Source organism: Fusarium venenatum (assembly GCF_020744135.1).
Source record: "Fusarium venenatum strain MPI-CAGE-CH-0201 chromosome Unknown EDB82scaffold_4, whole genome shotgun sequence".
Classification (NCBI taxonomy): Eukaryota; Fungi; Ascomycota; class Sordariomycetes; order Hypocreales; family Nectriaceae; genus Fusarium; species Fusarium venenatum.
In genome coordinates, this window is record NW_027072132.1 from 1,668,635 (window position 1) to 1,684,180 (window position 15,546).

At 48.4% G+C, this 15,546-nt stretch overlaps 4 protein-coding genes across 4 annotated transcripts; 2 read left to right on the forward strand and 2 right to left on the reverse strand.

Moving 5' to 3' along the window:
- Positions 1-9: 9 nt before the first annotated feature.
- EDB82DRAFT_512379 (pyridoxal phosphate-dependent transferase) lies at positions 10-2,161 on the reverse strand. The gene is made up of 3 exons (XM_025737385.2): positions 1,576-2,161; positions 1,259-1,517; positions 10-1,204 (listed from the first exon to the last, which is right to left on the reverse strand). The coding sequence occupies exons 1-3, from the start codon at positions 1,787-1,789 to the stop codon at positions 382-384; spliced, it is 1,296 nt and encodes a 431-aa protein (XP_025592251.1). The 5' UTR covers positions 1,790-2,161; the 3' UTR covers positions 10-381.
- A 488-nt stretch (positions 2,162-2,649) lies between these two features.
- EDB82DRAFT_296275 (glycosyl transferase) lies at positions 2,650-4,019 on the forward strand. The gene has a single exon (XM_025737386.2). The coding sequence runs from the start codon at positions 2,760-2,762 to the stop codon at positions 3,888-3,890; it is 1,131 nt and encodes a 376-aa protein (XP_025592252.1). The 5' UTR covers positions 2,650-2,759; the 3' UTR covers positions 3,891-4,019.
- A 2,686-nt stretch (positions 4,020-6,705) lies between these two features.
- Positions 6,706-7,547, reverse strand: EDB82DRAFT_479737 (ADP-ribosylation factor family-domain-containing protein; the record flags this gene model as incomplete). The annotated part of the gene is made up of 3 exons (XM_065608131.1): positions 6,706-7,128; positions 7,312-7,384; positions 7,498-7,547. 3 exons carry the CDS (start codon positions 7,545-7,547, stop codon positions 6,706-6,708), a joined length of 546 nt encoding a protein of 181 aa, XP_065463239.1.
- Positions 7,548-10,717: 3,170 nt separating this feature from the next.
- On the forward strand, positions 10,718-15,113 carry EDB82DRAFT_512392 (uncharacterized protein). Its single transcript, XM_065608920.1, has 7 exons — positions 10,718-11,389; positions 11,443-13,110; positions 13,170-13,177; positions 13,244-13,308; positions 13,371-14,080; positions 14,141-14,371; positions 14,429-15,113. The coding sequence occupies exons 1-7, from the start codon at positions 10,919-10,921 to the stop codon at positions 14,972-14,974; spliced, it is 3,699 nt and encodes a 1,232-aa protein (XP_065463240.1). The 5' UTR covers positions 10,718-10,918; the 3' UTR covers positions 14,975-15,113.
- The last annotated feature ends 433 nt before the right edge of the window (positions 15,114-15,546 follow it).

The following is a 15,546-nucleotide window of genomic DNA, read 5'->3' on the forward strand; positions in this document are numbered from 1 at the left end:
CACATAGGGGGTACCGTCGCTCGAGTCCATCACAATAATTCATCGGTAACTTACTGAACGTATTATGTAACCACCTGCCTGAATCACTTAGTTCTTTTCGACTCTGAGGCTGTAGAATAGACTAATACGCGGTGCAACTCCACGCAAAGACGTTGATCCTGACCCTGGTCCTGGCTCTGATCTTTACAACGGCCCGATGTCTCGCAACTCACTCAAACTTAAATCCAAGACGAAAGTAATTTGTTGTTTACAATTGCGTGAGTAGTCCCGAGTATTCTCACCGACTCTCATTCTCAAGACGTAAGCAGTAACCTCAACGGAACAAGTGCGATAGCATGATGCAACGACAATCTATTCTATTTGACTAAACTCCATCATCTTCTATTGAGGCACATATACACTTCCCTTTCCAATCTTTTGCTCAACACTCGAGTCTTGGCTCTCTCCAAGGACCTTTTCAAAAACAACCTTTAGTCGTTGCAAGACCTCGTCACCATTCTGTGCAACCTGGTAATGTGTCACCAACCTATTGCACATAAACTTGAGCCCAGCTTCAGCTCCAATCTCAATAAACCGCTTCTCACTGCACCCTGTAGCCTTGAGGTCCAACCACACCATGTTAGTCTCAGTCGGCTCATCAATCTTACCGCCCATACTGGTCCAGAGGTCGTTAACCTTGCGGGCCATTTCATGGGAGGCTTTGAGGGGTCCGTCTTGGCCGTTGGGTGATTTGCCAAAAGTTTGCTCCACGGCAATGCGGCCTGCAGAGGTGAGGACGCCGGATTGCCGAAGACCACCTCCAATAGACTTGCGAACCCATCGAGCGTGCTTCAGTGTAGCCTTGGGACCCACGATCACACTTCCAGCAGGAGCACCGAGACCTTTGGAGAGACACAGGCTGATGGTGTCAAAGTAAGAGCAATATTCAGTTAGAGATCCAGCTCCAGATACCACAGCTTCCCACAATCGTGCGCCATCTAAGTGAAGCTTGATATCGTGCTCCCTAGCAAACTCGGAGATACGCTTCACTTCACTCAGGGGCATGACCATGCCATGAAGCGTATTTTCAAGACTAATCACTCGCGTGGGGCACCCGTGAACATCATCGTCCAGGGTCACGTTCTCCTGAATTTCCTCTAGCGTCATATATCTCCCATTCTTAGGGATAACAGTCTGAATCTGAGCTCCTGTAAGGTTTGAAGTGCTGCAATATTATCAGCCAAGATAACTCAATGGCGCTAAATGCGTGAGGACTTACCCGCCAGCTTCAGATGTGAATATGTGGGCACGATAGTCGCAAAGTACGGAGTAGGGTGGCTGCGTAAGAAGAGATCTCAGGGCGAGTTGGTTACCCATTGTGCCCGAAAGAACGAAAAGACCAGCTTCTTTGCCTGTACGCTCTGCCACATAATCTTCAAGGTCATTGGTGGCAGGGTCTTCCTGGAAGACATCATCCAGCAAGGAGCATGTCGAGACAGCCTCGAGCATAGCTGGCGTGGGGGTTGTCACAACATCGCCTGGATAGATAAGAGAGTCAGATGTTCAGAACTCAACACATATGAGCAGTTGACGTACTTCGAAGATCAAGGGCAGCTGGTCCTTTGGCACCGAGCCACGCATTGTGAGGTTTCTCAGAGATAGCGTCTCCCATTTTGATAGTAGAAGAGGTAAAAGTGCGTTGCAGAGGGATGACTGAATGAGTCTGGATAGACAAATGGAAGGTCCGTACAGGACGAGAACTAATAAATGGCAAGTTTCGGAATGAGACAAGTCGAGATGATCGACTCATTATGATTAAAAGAGAGCGATCAAGTCGGTCAATTCGGAGGGTTCAAAGTATCTCCGCAGACCGGACAGGACGAATAATGTCACTTTCAGGGCGCGCAACCTCCACAAAATGTACTCAACGTTAACAGCCAAACGTGAGGGGAAAGTGGGAAAAGAAAGTCGAATCGGAGCATTTGACCGTTTGACAGGTACCGAGGCCGATTTCGCCCCGTCTAGGCTCCGGGTAGCGATAAGTTACTTATGGAGCTTCTCCCCGCAAATCAAACTTCAGAGTTGAACGCACTTATTCCCGTTTTATATGCCTGCATTATATATGAAAGAGCCTCAACAAGTCTTCTTCATAATTAGTTTTTAATTGTAAACTTGTAATGACTATACTTAAACTTGGTGTCGTCTCGCAAAGATTAGCGTAGCCTGGCGTTAATTTTCGAGAAACTATATATTCTCACGTACTGCGCTTTGGTAAAGTCAGTAGGATTACTGGGTCACTGCAACATCAGATGGTCACTGCAACATCAGATGGTCACTGCAACATCAGATGGTCACTGCAACATCAGATGGTCACTGCAACATCAGATGGTCACTGCAACATCAGATGGAACAGACTCGTTTAACATGATAATCCCAATATTTATCAATGCTTGTCTGTCGGTACTTACTAGGACTGCCGACCGATCGGCACTGCCAAACATCCAGTCAGCCAATAATGGATGGCTGTCGGCATGGCACTGCATAAATGTTTGCGTGTAACTACCAGACCATCATCTCCATCTGATGCTCTAGAGAATATCCCCAACCTTGCTAGCGGGCGATCTATGAATCCTTCTAGGGATATGGTGCCGTGTTTCCCGATATCGTGGCTCCTTTATCGTTGGGTATCGAATGCATAGATACTAATCAAGTGTGAGTTATCACATACCGACACTCTTTTACCACTCTTCTTTCGGTTGGATTTACTTCCAGAACCCATTATGGCCTCTATCATCCTTTCTCGGCCCTTTGTTCTGTTGTTTGCACTGGTTTGCGCGGCGATGCTTCTCTCCAGGCAGCCACACTTCGACTGCTCGCACACACATCGCATTACTGATGCAGATATCAGAGCGACCCAAACACTCCCAAGGCTCAACTTCTCGAAATCGCATCACGAGTTCTATGCTTCAGAGGCTGCTCGATCTTTATGCGCCGCGCACGGTTACTCCATCTTCAAGCCCGAGGCGGATGCTGTCAACGGCCGTCGCAAGATATACGACCTTTTTATGGTCAACACTGAGCTGGACTTTCTCGAGATCCGATTGAGGACCTTGTATGATTATGTCGACTACTTTGTCATCGTCGAGGCACCCCTTACATTTCAGGGAGGCCCAAAGAATCTTACCATTCGTGATGACTGGAAGCGATTCGAAGCATATCATGACAAGATGATATACCACCAGCTGGAATACCCAAAAGATTTCAAGCCTTTGCGTCACTGGGATCGCGAGGACTTGCAACGAAACGCCATGTTCGAACAAGTCTTCCCAAAACTTACCGGCAAACAAATCCCTGCCCAGGGCGACGTCATTCTGGTCGCCGATGTTGATGAGGTTCCTCGCCCAGCAACAATGCTGGTCCTTCGTACATGTAACTTTCCACGTCGACTCACCTTGTCCTCCAAATTCTACTACTACTCCTTCCAGTTTCTCCATGACGGACCCGAATGGCCATTTCCACAAGCGACTTACTATCAAGGCATGCGCAAGACAATACTGCCTGGGAATCTGCGAACCGGCGATGCAGGCATTCCCCTGCTGCGTGATTTGGAAAAGGGCGTATTATCGAATGCGGGGTGGCATTGCAGTTCTTGCTTTGCGACAGTGGACCAATTTCTGAACAAGATGTCCAGCTTCTCACATGCGTGGATGAACCGCGAATCTTTTCGCGACAGAGATCGCATTGCCAGTGCCGTACGCCAAGGTGTTGACTTATGGGGTTGCAAGATCGACACTTTTACACGGGTCAATAACAACATTGACCTGCCTGAATGCTTGCTCGAGGACCGGGGGCGATTTCGATACATGGTAGATCGAGATGGCGAGACAGCTGGGTTCACGGACTACCCATGAGGATATCAGTGGTCGGTATGACGATGGCGGATATATCGAGATAGTTATAAGCTGTCTCGTGCTTTGTTCATATCCAAACTGAAATGACTCCAGTCTCTAGTCACATAAAGGACTGATTGTGAATCTCCTGTAAAGAAACGTCTTGCTTCTTGGGAATAATAAGCAGTATGTAGAAACTGAGTTGACGAGGAACGGTGCCCAGAGAATAGACTACGCTCAACCTGAAACTGAAATAGAAGGGAGTCATCTGAACTAGAATGTTGGGAATGGAAGGAATGTGTCAAAACAAGTGGTCCTCTGACGGCAACAGCCTTCTCCTTCCCTCCCTACTTCCCTGCCTAAGCTCTTTCCTAATTAACGTCAAGTCAGGCACCCATATCGAAGAATCCACCTTTGGGTGGTCACTTCTCTCCTCCACTAACTTGTTTTTTGAACAGCATCAATTCACTTACTCAGCTCAACTTTTATTCGGCCGGCGATCCATTGAATCACATCACATTCACCAGCTGATCCTTCTCGCGTTCACAGTCACTTTTCCAAGCAAATGTTCCAGCTCGGACTGGTCAGTCGTCCAGTCACGATAGCTTCAGGGCTAACTTCCAACGAGGATCTCCACGAATGAGCCGCCAGCGTCAACCGCATCAGGGGTTCCAAAGTCATCCGGAACTTGAGCCGTGTGAGGGAGGTCCATTTGCAGAAAAGCCATCGTCTAGCGCAAGACCTTCGATTCGCTCACAGTTATCAAAGACGCTCCAATGAAAAGGCCGAATCCACCTTTTCCAAAACCTCGAATTCCAGTTCATTTCCTTCCCGGGAAATAATAATGTCAACCCTTTTCCACACAATATCTTCTTTCTTGTTCCGTTCTTGCTTTTACCTCATGATCAAGACTAAACACGCTTTCATTGATTCTCTTAAATACTCATACTCCTTTCGATATCCTCGAACCATCATACCACTCCGTCTCCACCCCCGTACCGATAACCCTCCGCTCCGCCTCCGTTCACCGCCGCCCCCGTCTAATCGGAGCTCCCGAAGGGCTGTTTAAGAAGCACCCGGCGCAACATGAACTCATTGCAATTATTAAATTCACTTAAATCATACAAGTTGCTTGAAACTTGAGCATTCATAATGTTAATCTCTAATCGCAATCCGCGATTCAACCCTTTGGAATTCGTTGATGCGATGCTAATTGGCTCATCGACATCTTATAAAGTACAATTTGCAGCATGCAAAAGCATTCCCGACTTAGAGTACTCGATCTGGGAAACCAGGGCCCTGACAACTGACGCCAGCAGGGCCCTAAGGCGGCAAGCGACCATCTAGGAAAGGGACCCGTTCATCGGAAGCACTTGGCCGTTCAAGAAAACGACAGCACCCAGTCAGAGGCACCCACGATATCCTCCCCTGCTGCACCTCAGATCCTCACCAGTTCGTTTGCTCAGCCCGGGGGTGGGTGCGGACGGAAAGGCGATGGATGCGTGATGCGAGACGGGATTGACAGGGCAAGGGAGCCACTGCAAACTGGCGTGCGGCGCTTGTCAACTGCAGCGATGAGTTGGCCAACGCATCAAGTGGTCCGTGTGTAGCCTCCCAGAGTTTCCCTCGACAGGCCCCTCTCTCACATCTCCTCCCACTTTCTTTTCAATTTGAACGACAAATTTCACTCATTCTTTTCATGTTTCGCTTTCATATTCATATCTGGTTCTTTTTGCTTCCAGTCGTCTTTTTCCCAGGCCAAAAGGACGTACGGTTGCTAAGTATGGGTGTTGATAAGTATCCGCACCCCGGCATCACCTGGACATCTGCGCTTCACATTGACAACTCACCCCATGTCATCTGGGACAAGCCATTTGGTACAATTCGATCTGTTTAAAGTTGCCCGAGTCCGCTACTTTAGTATGGCAGCTTGTTCCTACTTCAATACAGGCCCGATTTGCGCAACTCGTGGGTAAAACACGATCATAGGATGTCTCTATTGGGTTCACAACGCCTATCTCATTACACAGTCGAACCTCGTTTCAAGAACCTAATACCAAATTCCCAGTCTATAACTCGCCTCGCTTCCAACAACTGCCATGCAGAAAACCGGGAAAGACAAATTCATAACGACATAATCATTCAATCATCAGCCGTTTCTAGTCAGCCGCTCACAGATTACTTACACCAGCCGTGGCCGACAACTGCCCATGCTTTGCTCGATCAAGTATGTTCCACCCAGAAAATCCAATGTCCAAGAATCGCATCTTCTTCGTCATCCAGCAGTAGTAGAAATAACAGCGCTGTAAACAATGACAGCACCACCCAGGCCTCCAATACAAAAGAACAAACAGGTAGTGAGGAATAGCAAGCGCCAAACCTCGTATACAGAACTAGCGTTCCCAAGGAAAAGGCTTCTTCTAGCCAGCGCTCAACCTCTTTCCATCATGCAAGCTTATGCCCCTCGAAAGACAAAGGAAAAAAGTGTCATGGATCCAAGACTCTGAACAGCGGCAGCATGAGAGCAGCGAAGAAGTCTTCGAAGGGACTGCCAAAAGCCGCGTATGAGCCAACGGTTATCCGGAAAGTCATGGGCTCGTGAGGGGAATTTTATATATGTTTACCGTTGGTCCTTTTGTTCGGTCCGCTGTCGATTGGCGTTTCGCTCCGTCATCGATCCCGGAGACCCCAGCCTCTTGCAAACATAAGCATTTGCCCAACGATCATTAGGACAACTAGCACAGGCCGGATCGCCTTCTTCTCTCACAAACTGGAGGGTCTGGAATGATTCCCTCAAACAGGCATTCTACGACCCTATACCAGCGGTGCTTCCCAGTTATGGGCGCGTGGCATATTTCATTAGAAACTCGACTACAGCGTCAAGGTTTGTCTCTTCTTTCGCACTGATACCATAGCAGCATACCTCACGACCGCGTATGCTTTTCAGATCTAGTTCGTCGATCAACTCATCCACCGAAAGCTTATCCGGAAGATCGGATTTATTCCCTAGGATGAGAAGTGGGATGCCCTCAAGCGACTTGCGGCTCATAAGATCGTGGAGCTCCTCTTTGGCTTGCGGAATCAAGGGGGTGTCGGCAATATCAACGATGAACACGATGGCGCTGACGCCCCGACAGTATCTCTCCCACATGGTTCGGAACCGGGGCTGGCCGCCGATGTCCCAGCATTTTAGGGTAACATGGCCTCGCTGCACCTTTTTCATATTGAAACCAACGGTAGGGATCGAGCTACGCGGCACCTGGTGTCAGCATTTGAAACCTTCACGGAACAAAATATTCGGAATCCTCGCATCGATATCGCAGAAACACAAACACGGAGCCGGTGGTGGGAAGCGCTTACTCGAGGGTGAATTCGCCGCCCTACGAACACAACAAAAGTTAGCGGCAAGCGGTCAAGCGAGAAATCAGATATAAACACTCACAGCGAGGACTCGCAATAATGAAGTCTTGCCAGCATTTTGCAAGCCAACCATTGTCACTTCCATCTCCATCGCCCTGCAAGATATCGTCAGTACGCGGTGGCTTTAAGGTCTGCCACAACCAAGCAGCAACAGGCAGTAAAGAGTACAGTATTTGCTCTTAAATAAAGCCTGCTCAAGGTTACTCACCAGAACATGCGCATCAGCCAATTGTACACCCTTTGAAAAATCCCTGCCATATTTACTATGAGGTCGCAGAGGACACTGCTCGGATTGCGACAGGCGGTCGGGTGCAAGTGGGGTGCTGGTTAAAGCGAAGCTATGGCTGTGCCAGTTATCGCGAAGGCAAGAAAAACGCTGCTTGATTTGAGAACTGCTCCTCTTGGGTTGAAAGGCGCAAAAAAATCGATGTCGAAAACGATGCAGCAAGGTGTGGCAGGCGGGGGTGCTTTATGGACAGAGCAATTCTTGTCGATGCTCAGCTAGCTGCAGGGTCGTGTTGAAGGTTACAAAACAGAGACAGGGAACAGGACAGCGGTTCAAGAAGAAAAGCGATCTGTAGGACGGCGGCAGGCGACGAGTAACATCTGCAACTGCGAGGTTGTGCGCGCCAGCGTCTGGGCGTTTTGGGTCGGCGTCGGTGTCGGTGTCGGACGCGGGTTCTGGCGGCGATGGAAATAGTGAAGGAGGAGAGGCTCGTGGTGCAACGACGGAGGAGCAGTACCTAGATTGGCACAGGTGACGCTTGGGCGGAGGCACAAAAAAATGCCCCACCTAGAACGAGATGACGGCCGAGACAGAAGGTCGATGGTAGGTAGGTAGATATGGATGCCAGAACAGCTAAACAGGCACTCAAAAGACACCAAAAGGCCGCCAGAGAGACAACCAACGAGCAAGAGTCTCTGGAGCCCTTGAGGGGGCGAGGAATGGGGAAAGTGGTGGGAACGACCCGTGCCTGGCGGCGTAAGTAGCGTTGGATTTTAGCGCAGATGCAGCGCCAAAGAGACCCAGAGAGGTTACAGAGATGGATTTTAATCTGTTGTGTGTCTGGATGGTTGACTCAAGCTGTAGTCAGAGCACTTGCTGATGATAAGAAGTGATGAATATCCTACCACTTGATGATACCCAGGATATTTTCCACAGCAGTTCGATGAAAGTCTCTTAGCAAGAGCTCTAGCTATGTCGAGAAACTTGAAGCCTGTGCAGGGGTGAGCAGTATACGGGAGCGCCAAAAAGTAGTGATTGGGGACTGCAGGTTGTCGCGGGGTGTTGTGACATTCCAATCTTCAATCACCTGGCCCAGCTAGAGGTGGCAGCAGTGTGGGTTAGGCGCTGCGGCGTTTCATTCGCTTGCTGAGAGTCGAGCTTCCTTGGGTGGAGCGATGATCGACCAGGGCTACGCAGGGCTCTAAGACCGCATCGACGTCAGTGCTCAAAGTCGAAGTCTTTTTGAGGGCGCCTAACGCCGTTTTGTATTCAATACCTGGGGTCTTTGTCGCTGACAGAACGATTTAGAGGCGAGAGAGCACGGTAGATAGTTGTAGTAGGTGTTTGAGATTGTTGTTTTGGCCTCTTATTAATGAGCTTCTTTCACGGTTAGCTGCAGGGTCTTGACAGGGTAGAAAATGGCAAACAAACTCGCCTACTGAGTAGAGTGTACAGTTCTGACTTCTCAACTTACCTACATCTTAGGTTAACACTATATCAAACTATAGGGAAAATCATTTTAGTTCTTTCCGGGTCTCTACTATTCTTATACAATCTACAAATTACTTATCTTTCTCTCTTGGATCTACGAAATGTTTCGGAACTAGTGCACATCTACTGTTGAAGATGAGCGACTTGGTCGGCGATCGATACCAGATTTGCCCAAGCAAGGTACTCAACTGACCCAGCATCTTCTTGATTCAAATAATCGTGCAAGGGGCACCAGATCTTCTCTCGCAGTGCAGATTCCTTCGGATCGTAGAATTTCGAATACGGGCGTTTTCGAGGCTTGAACGTCGTGTTGTGTTGCAATAACACAACCATGTAAACTGCGGGTCTTAGTCAACAGCCAACACGAAGAGCCACAACTACAGTCTCTGATAACCCCAAGGACTAGCTACTGGCGAACAGATCAAGCTATGAGTTCCAACTATCTACAGGCCTCACGAGGTACTATACCATCCATCTATCATCCCAGCAAGGCATTTTTGCAAAGCAAAATAAAAACACGGTGTAAGCATCAACCAGAGAGGCAGCCTGTTGGCGGAATCGTGATATCTGATGACCTTGCCTCAGGTTACTTTGAAATCGAGATGGATGAATGAATTTACTTAGGTACTGGCAACGAGATCTTACCTCACAAGAGAAACCAGAGGGACAAGACCACTATAGATGCATCTTGCCATAAAATGTGCACCAAAGCGAGAGTGACAGATACCCAAACTCCGTCGTTTCCATTTGCCTGCAAGTCAAGATGCAAGGTAACCGAGGTCAGCAAATGGCCCATCCTCCTCGTTCGTTTCCTACATATTTGCACCCAGTCTTTGTGCCTGCAAATGCAGGTTGGGTTGGGCTGTAGTTCGGCTTTCAGGGCTTGGTGGCGCCAGGTTTCATTCAAGCAGTGATTGGAAAATCGTTGCTCCGGGCTTCAAGCTGGTCATGTCTTGTCACCCTAATGCCTCGTGGAGGTGGCGGCCGGGTAGATTGAATACTCCCAACGTCTCGTGTTTTTGCGATCTAAGCGAGTGCCTGTCTACCCTATTCCTAGTGCTGCTTTTTACTTCTATCCTATCTTGTCCATTTCATCACTGTAATAAATACAGTACTTACTTATACCAGCTATACAGGCCAAAGCAATCCTCTTGTGAATTTGTATCTTGGGATGTGCGTACGAACTTTATCCCATCTTTGCTTTCAAGTAACTTCGGGAATTGGCCCCCATTTTTCGACTTACACAGTCAGCGTCGTACCTATTTCCCAGGCACCAGCTTTAGGCTTTACTCGCTCTAGAAGCGGTGATTGGCAACACAAAAGAGCCAGACTTATGCTAATCGGACCTTGTGACTTGAAGACAGGTAGTTAATTCGTCACCATTCTCGTTTATTATCGTCACAGCGAAGGGTCCTGAAACCATGGGGAGAATGCACGTTTGGTTAGTTTCGCAAAAAGGTCGGATCTCCGGACCACTGGCTTTTGACGATATTCCCGTAATGTCATGATTTATCGCGAAGCGATTAGATCTATAGAACATCAATCATCACAATTGATCAAAATCTCGAGAGTTAGAATTAAGATATCCTATCAGAACTGTTTGTTAGCATGGAAATGATGGCAAGAATCGTTCCGCCATCGCGTGCCCCACTTTGGTGCGATAAGATAAGCTAGCGGATCGAATCCAACTTTTTTTCCGCCTTCATACCTAGCAACTTTTTTTTTTCTGCCTTTGCGATAGCCTCATTCATCCTTTGCGAGCGGCCAAATCGACGAATGTCTACCGCTCCTTACTATCCATAAAGGCAGCAAAGGCTCAGCAGACTTATAATATTTCTGCGACTTACCCAAACATCATTTGTTTTGGACATTGTGCTTTTGCGTACAACAAAGTACAACCTCACCAGCCAACATGGCACCCACAGCCACCGAAACCGAGTGGGATCACCAGTTCAACACTCTGCGCCGTGAAAATCTCTTCCGAAATCCTCCTACGGACCACACCGCCTATCCCGCCCTTCAATTAGCCGTCAACCCCCATATCGAATCCTTCAATGCTATCTTTCGTGACGATGGCAAGACTGGCCTGTTGGCGCATGGCATAGCCGATATTGGCGCTAAAACTTTCCTCGATGGCGACGACCGCGCCCCCTCGGATGGAAAGAACAGTGTTACTGTTCGGTACAAAGACGTCTTCCTACAGAAGCCTCAGGTCCCCCCCTCTAATAAGCTGGCCCGGAACCGCCAGGTTTTCCCCGCCGAGTGCAGAGAGCGTCACGTCACATACAGAGGAAGGCTCTCGGCTACTCTCGAGTACCGCATCAATGGCGGTGACCCGGTCGAGTTTACTCGAGAATTCGGCCAGGTTCCTGTCATGATCAAGGTTTGCCTCCTAACAATCTTCAATGCTCATGATTTCTTACTTACCGTAACTAGTCAAACAGATGCCATCTCGAAGGCAACACACCCGCGCTCCTCGTCGAGAGAAAAGAGGAGTCTGAAGAGCTCGGAGGTTATTTTATTGTGAACGGTATCGAGAAAATCATTCGATTGCTGCAGTTGAACAAGCGAAACTTCCCCATGGCCATCAACCGACCCAGTTTCCAGAACCGTGGCCCTGGTTACACTCCTTACGGTATCATTCTCCGTGCAGTCCGTCCCGACGAGACCTCTCAGACCAACGTTCTTCACTACCTCAACGATGGTAACATGACCTTCCGTTTCTCGTGGCGCAAGAACGAGTATCTCGTTCCTGTTATGATGATTCTCAAGGCCCTGGTGGAGACCAACGATCGCGAAATCTTCGAAGGCTTGATTGGCCCTGCCGGTTCCAAGGCAGCCGGAAACACCTTTTTGACGGACCGAATTGAGCTTCTGCTACGCACGTACAAGTCCTACAATCTCTACAGCAAGTCGGATACAAGGGCATTCTTGGGTGAGAAGTTCCGAGTCGTTCTCGGAGTTCCAGACACTATGACCAACTATGAGGTCGGTACGGAGTTCTTGCGCAAGATTGTTTTGGTACACCTTGGCAATATTGATGTCACCGAAGAGCAAGACAAAGAGAAGTACAAGCTCCTTCTCTTCATGATCCGAAAGCTGTACGCACTTGTCGCTGGAGAATGCGCTGTCGATAACCCTGATGCTGTCCAGAACCAGGAGATTCTGCTTGGTGGTTTCCTGTACGGACAAATCCTTAAGGAAAGACTCGACGAGTTCCTCAGCGTCAACGTTCGAGCATCCCTGCGAGAATACATGCGGAGGAACCCTGGTATTCCATTTACCTCTGAGGAATTCCGTAAAGAGTTCCCTAACAACATTTTCCGCAAGGCCAACGAAAACCTCGGTAATGCGTTGGAATACTTTATGTCAACGGGTAACTTGCAGAGTCAGTCAGGTCTCGACTTGCAACAAACGGCCGGTTTCACAGTCGTGGCTGAAAAGCTGAACTTTACGCGATTCATCAGTCATTTCCGAATGGTTCATCGTGGTGCCTTCTTTGCCCAACTGAAGACAACAGCCGTGCGAAAGCTGCTTCCAGAGTCATGGGGTTTCATGTGTCCCGTCCACACACCTGATGGTTCTCCTTGTGGCTTGTTGAATCATATGGCCCACAAGGCAAAAATATGTACGGATTACGTAGACGTATCCCGTCTCCCAACTCTTGCTACCGAGCTAGGAATTGTTGATGTCTCGTCTGCTTCCACCGACGAAAACGTTGTCGTTATGCTTGACGGCAAGATCCTTGGATACTGTACCCCTAAGGAGTCTATCAGAATCGCTGATTGCTTCCGATACTGGAAGGTAGAGGGTACCCACGGAGTTCCTCTGCAACTCGAGATCGGTTACGTTCCTCCTTCCAGGGGTGGATCTTACCCTGGTATCTATATGACTTCAACGCCCGCGAGAATGGTGCGCCCTGTGAAGTACCTTCCTCTGCAAAAAGAGGATTGGGTCGGCCCTTATGAGCAGCCTTATATGTCCATTGCTGTCGTGCCACAAGAGGTTGAATCTGGCAAGTCAACACACGTGGAGTTTGATCCTACCAACATTCTCTCTATTCTCGCCAACATGACCCCTTTCTCCGACTTTAATCAATCGCCTGTAAGTCTGAAATCTCATTCTATTCAGTTCTGAACTGTCAAGGCTAACAGATCCTATAGAGAAATATGTATGCTGATATTGCTATTGCCCTACCACTGCCCTTCGAAGTGCTTGCAGAACTAACAATCGACAGGTATCAATGTCAGATGTCAAAACAAACTATGGGAACTCCTAGTACTGCTTCTGTATACCGCACAGGTAAATTTTAAGATTTTTTAGCAGGGGAAAAAACAAAGACAAATGACTAATTTTTGATAAAGATAATAAAACCTATCAAATTCAGACAGGACAGACACCTATCGTTCGAGCACCCCTTCACAACACTTATGGGTTCGACAACTTCCCGAACGGTTTCAATGCGGTCGTCGCTGTTATTTCTTATACTGGTTATGATATGGACGACGCTATGATTCTCAACAAGAGTGCTCACGAGCGAGGCTTCGGCCATGGTACCATCTACAAGACAAAGAAGATTTCACTCAAGGATGACTCTCGAACGAAGGCTACCAAGAGCGTCACCAAGGCCTTTGGGTTTGCTCCTCATAGTTACGTGAGTGCCCAGTACCAGGGCATGTTGGACGACGATGGTTTGCCCTATGTTGGACGTCTGATCCAGGAGGGAGACGTCATCTGCGCCTGGCACACTGTAACTCCCGACTACAATGGTAAACTGGTGAACCTCGACGGTATTACTCATTATGAGAAGTACAAGGACTCGGAAGAGGGTTTCGTGCAAGAGGTCAGATTACTGGGGGCCGAATCAGGCAACGAAATCTTGCAAGCCATATCTGTTAAGTTCCGAATTCCTCGATCCCCCATTGTTGGTGACAAGTTCTCGTCTCGTCACGGACAGAAGGGTGTTGCTTCACAAAAGTGGCCAACAATGGATTTGCCATTCTCCGAGACTGGCATTTCTCCCGATATCATTATTAATCCACATGCCTTCCCCTCACGTATGACCATAGGGATGGTGAGTTTTGGACTTCCTTCGCTCTGCGTTTCTTATTCTTGCAAACTAATATGACCCTAGTTCGTCGAGTCGCTAGCAGGCAAGGCTGGCGCGCTGCATGGTCTCGCGCAAGACTCAACTCCGTTCAAATTCGACGAAGAAAACACCGCCGGAGATTACTTTGGCCACCAGTTGATGAAGGCCGGGTACAATTACCATGGAAACGAGCCCATGTACTCGGGTATAACTGGAGAGGAGCTTCAAGCTGATATCTACATCGGAGTCGTTTACTACCAGAGGCTACGTCATATGGTAAATACTCAGATTATAAAGATGGAAGAGAAATTGTATCAGCTAACCCTAAGCGAGGTAAACGACAAATTTCAAGTGAGAACGACTGGCCCAGTTGTACCGACGACTGGCCAGCCCATCAAAGGTCGAAAGAGAGGTGGTGGTATCCGTGTCGGAGAAATGGAGCGTGATGCTCTTCTGGCACACGGAACGGCATTCTTGCTCCAGGATCGTTTGCTCAACTGTTCCGATTACTCCAAATCGTGGATTTGCCGCCGTTGTGGTTCGTTCCTTTCTGTGCAGCCCACAGTGTCACAGTTCGCACCAGGCAAGAAGAAGGCCGCAAGCATCGTACGATGCCGCGCTTGCGCAATCAAGCTGGATGATTCGGAGGGAGTGGACCTGACCGAGGTCTCTGGGGAGATGTGGGAAGATGGACAGGGCAATTCCTGGGTTGGTGGTGACCAAACTACGCAGGTTGTTGTGCCAGGTGCGCTCAAGTATCTCGATGTGGAGCTTGCAGCAATGGGTGTCAAGCTCAAGTACCGAGTGGACCGCAACGATGAGCCTAGAAAGGGTCCGATGAAGCCTATGGCATTGGATGGCGTTCGGGTTGGAAAATAGACGGATATACTGTGCTGAATTGTTTGTTTTGCTGGAGCTGTTATATCTGGAGGCGGCCTATACATTCACGATGGTATAGCATGTTAATACGACTATGAATTACAACACTTTCCAAAGATCTGTCAGTGTCCTGCGGTGTATTGCATCTTTCCTGGTACACACCATGGCAACGCAATACGAATCTCCTTACACATAAGTAAAATCATTAAAACACCCTCACCGACTCTCTAATTTACAGGTTCTCGAACTATTTACTTGAATATGCTTGACTGACTGACGTATACTGCTACTCAAGTGCTCCCATTCTGCACCACCACTACGGTATGCTTGATAAGCAACAATCACTAATAACGGCAGAATGAGAATCGGACGTAAGCATCGGGTTTGGGTAAAGGAGACGCCAGGCAATGGGATTGAGTTTGGACATAATACTCTACTTTGTATTTTATCAATGCCAGACACGTTCTACTTAGTCCAAGTTTCAACTATATCGATCACCTAGACTTGCACGGGCTTTCATACATTGCATCTCCTTTTGATAGCACGGCACTCGGCATCGGACAGCTCCGAAT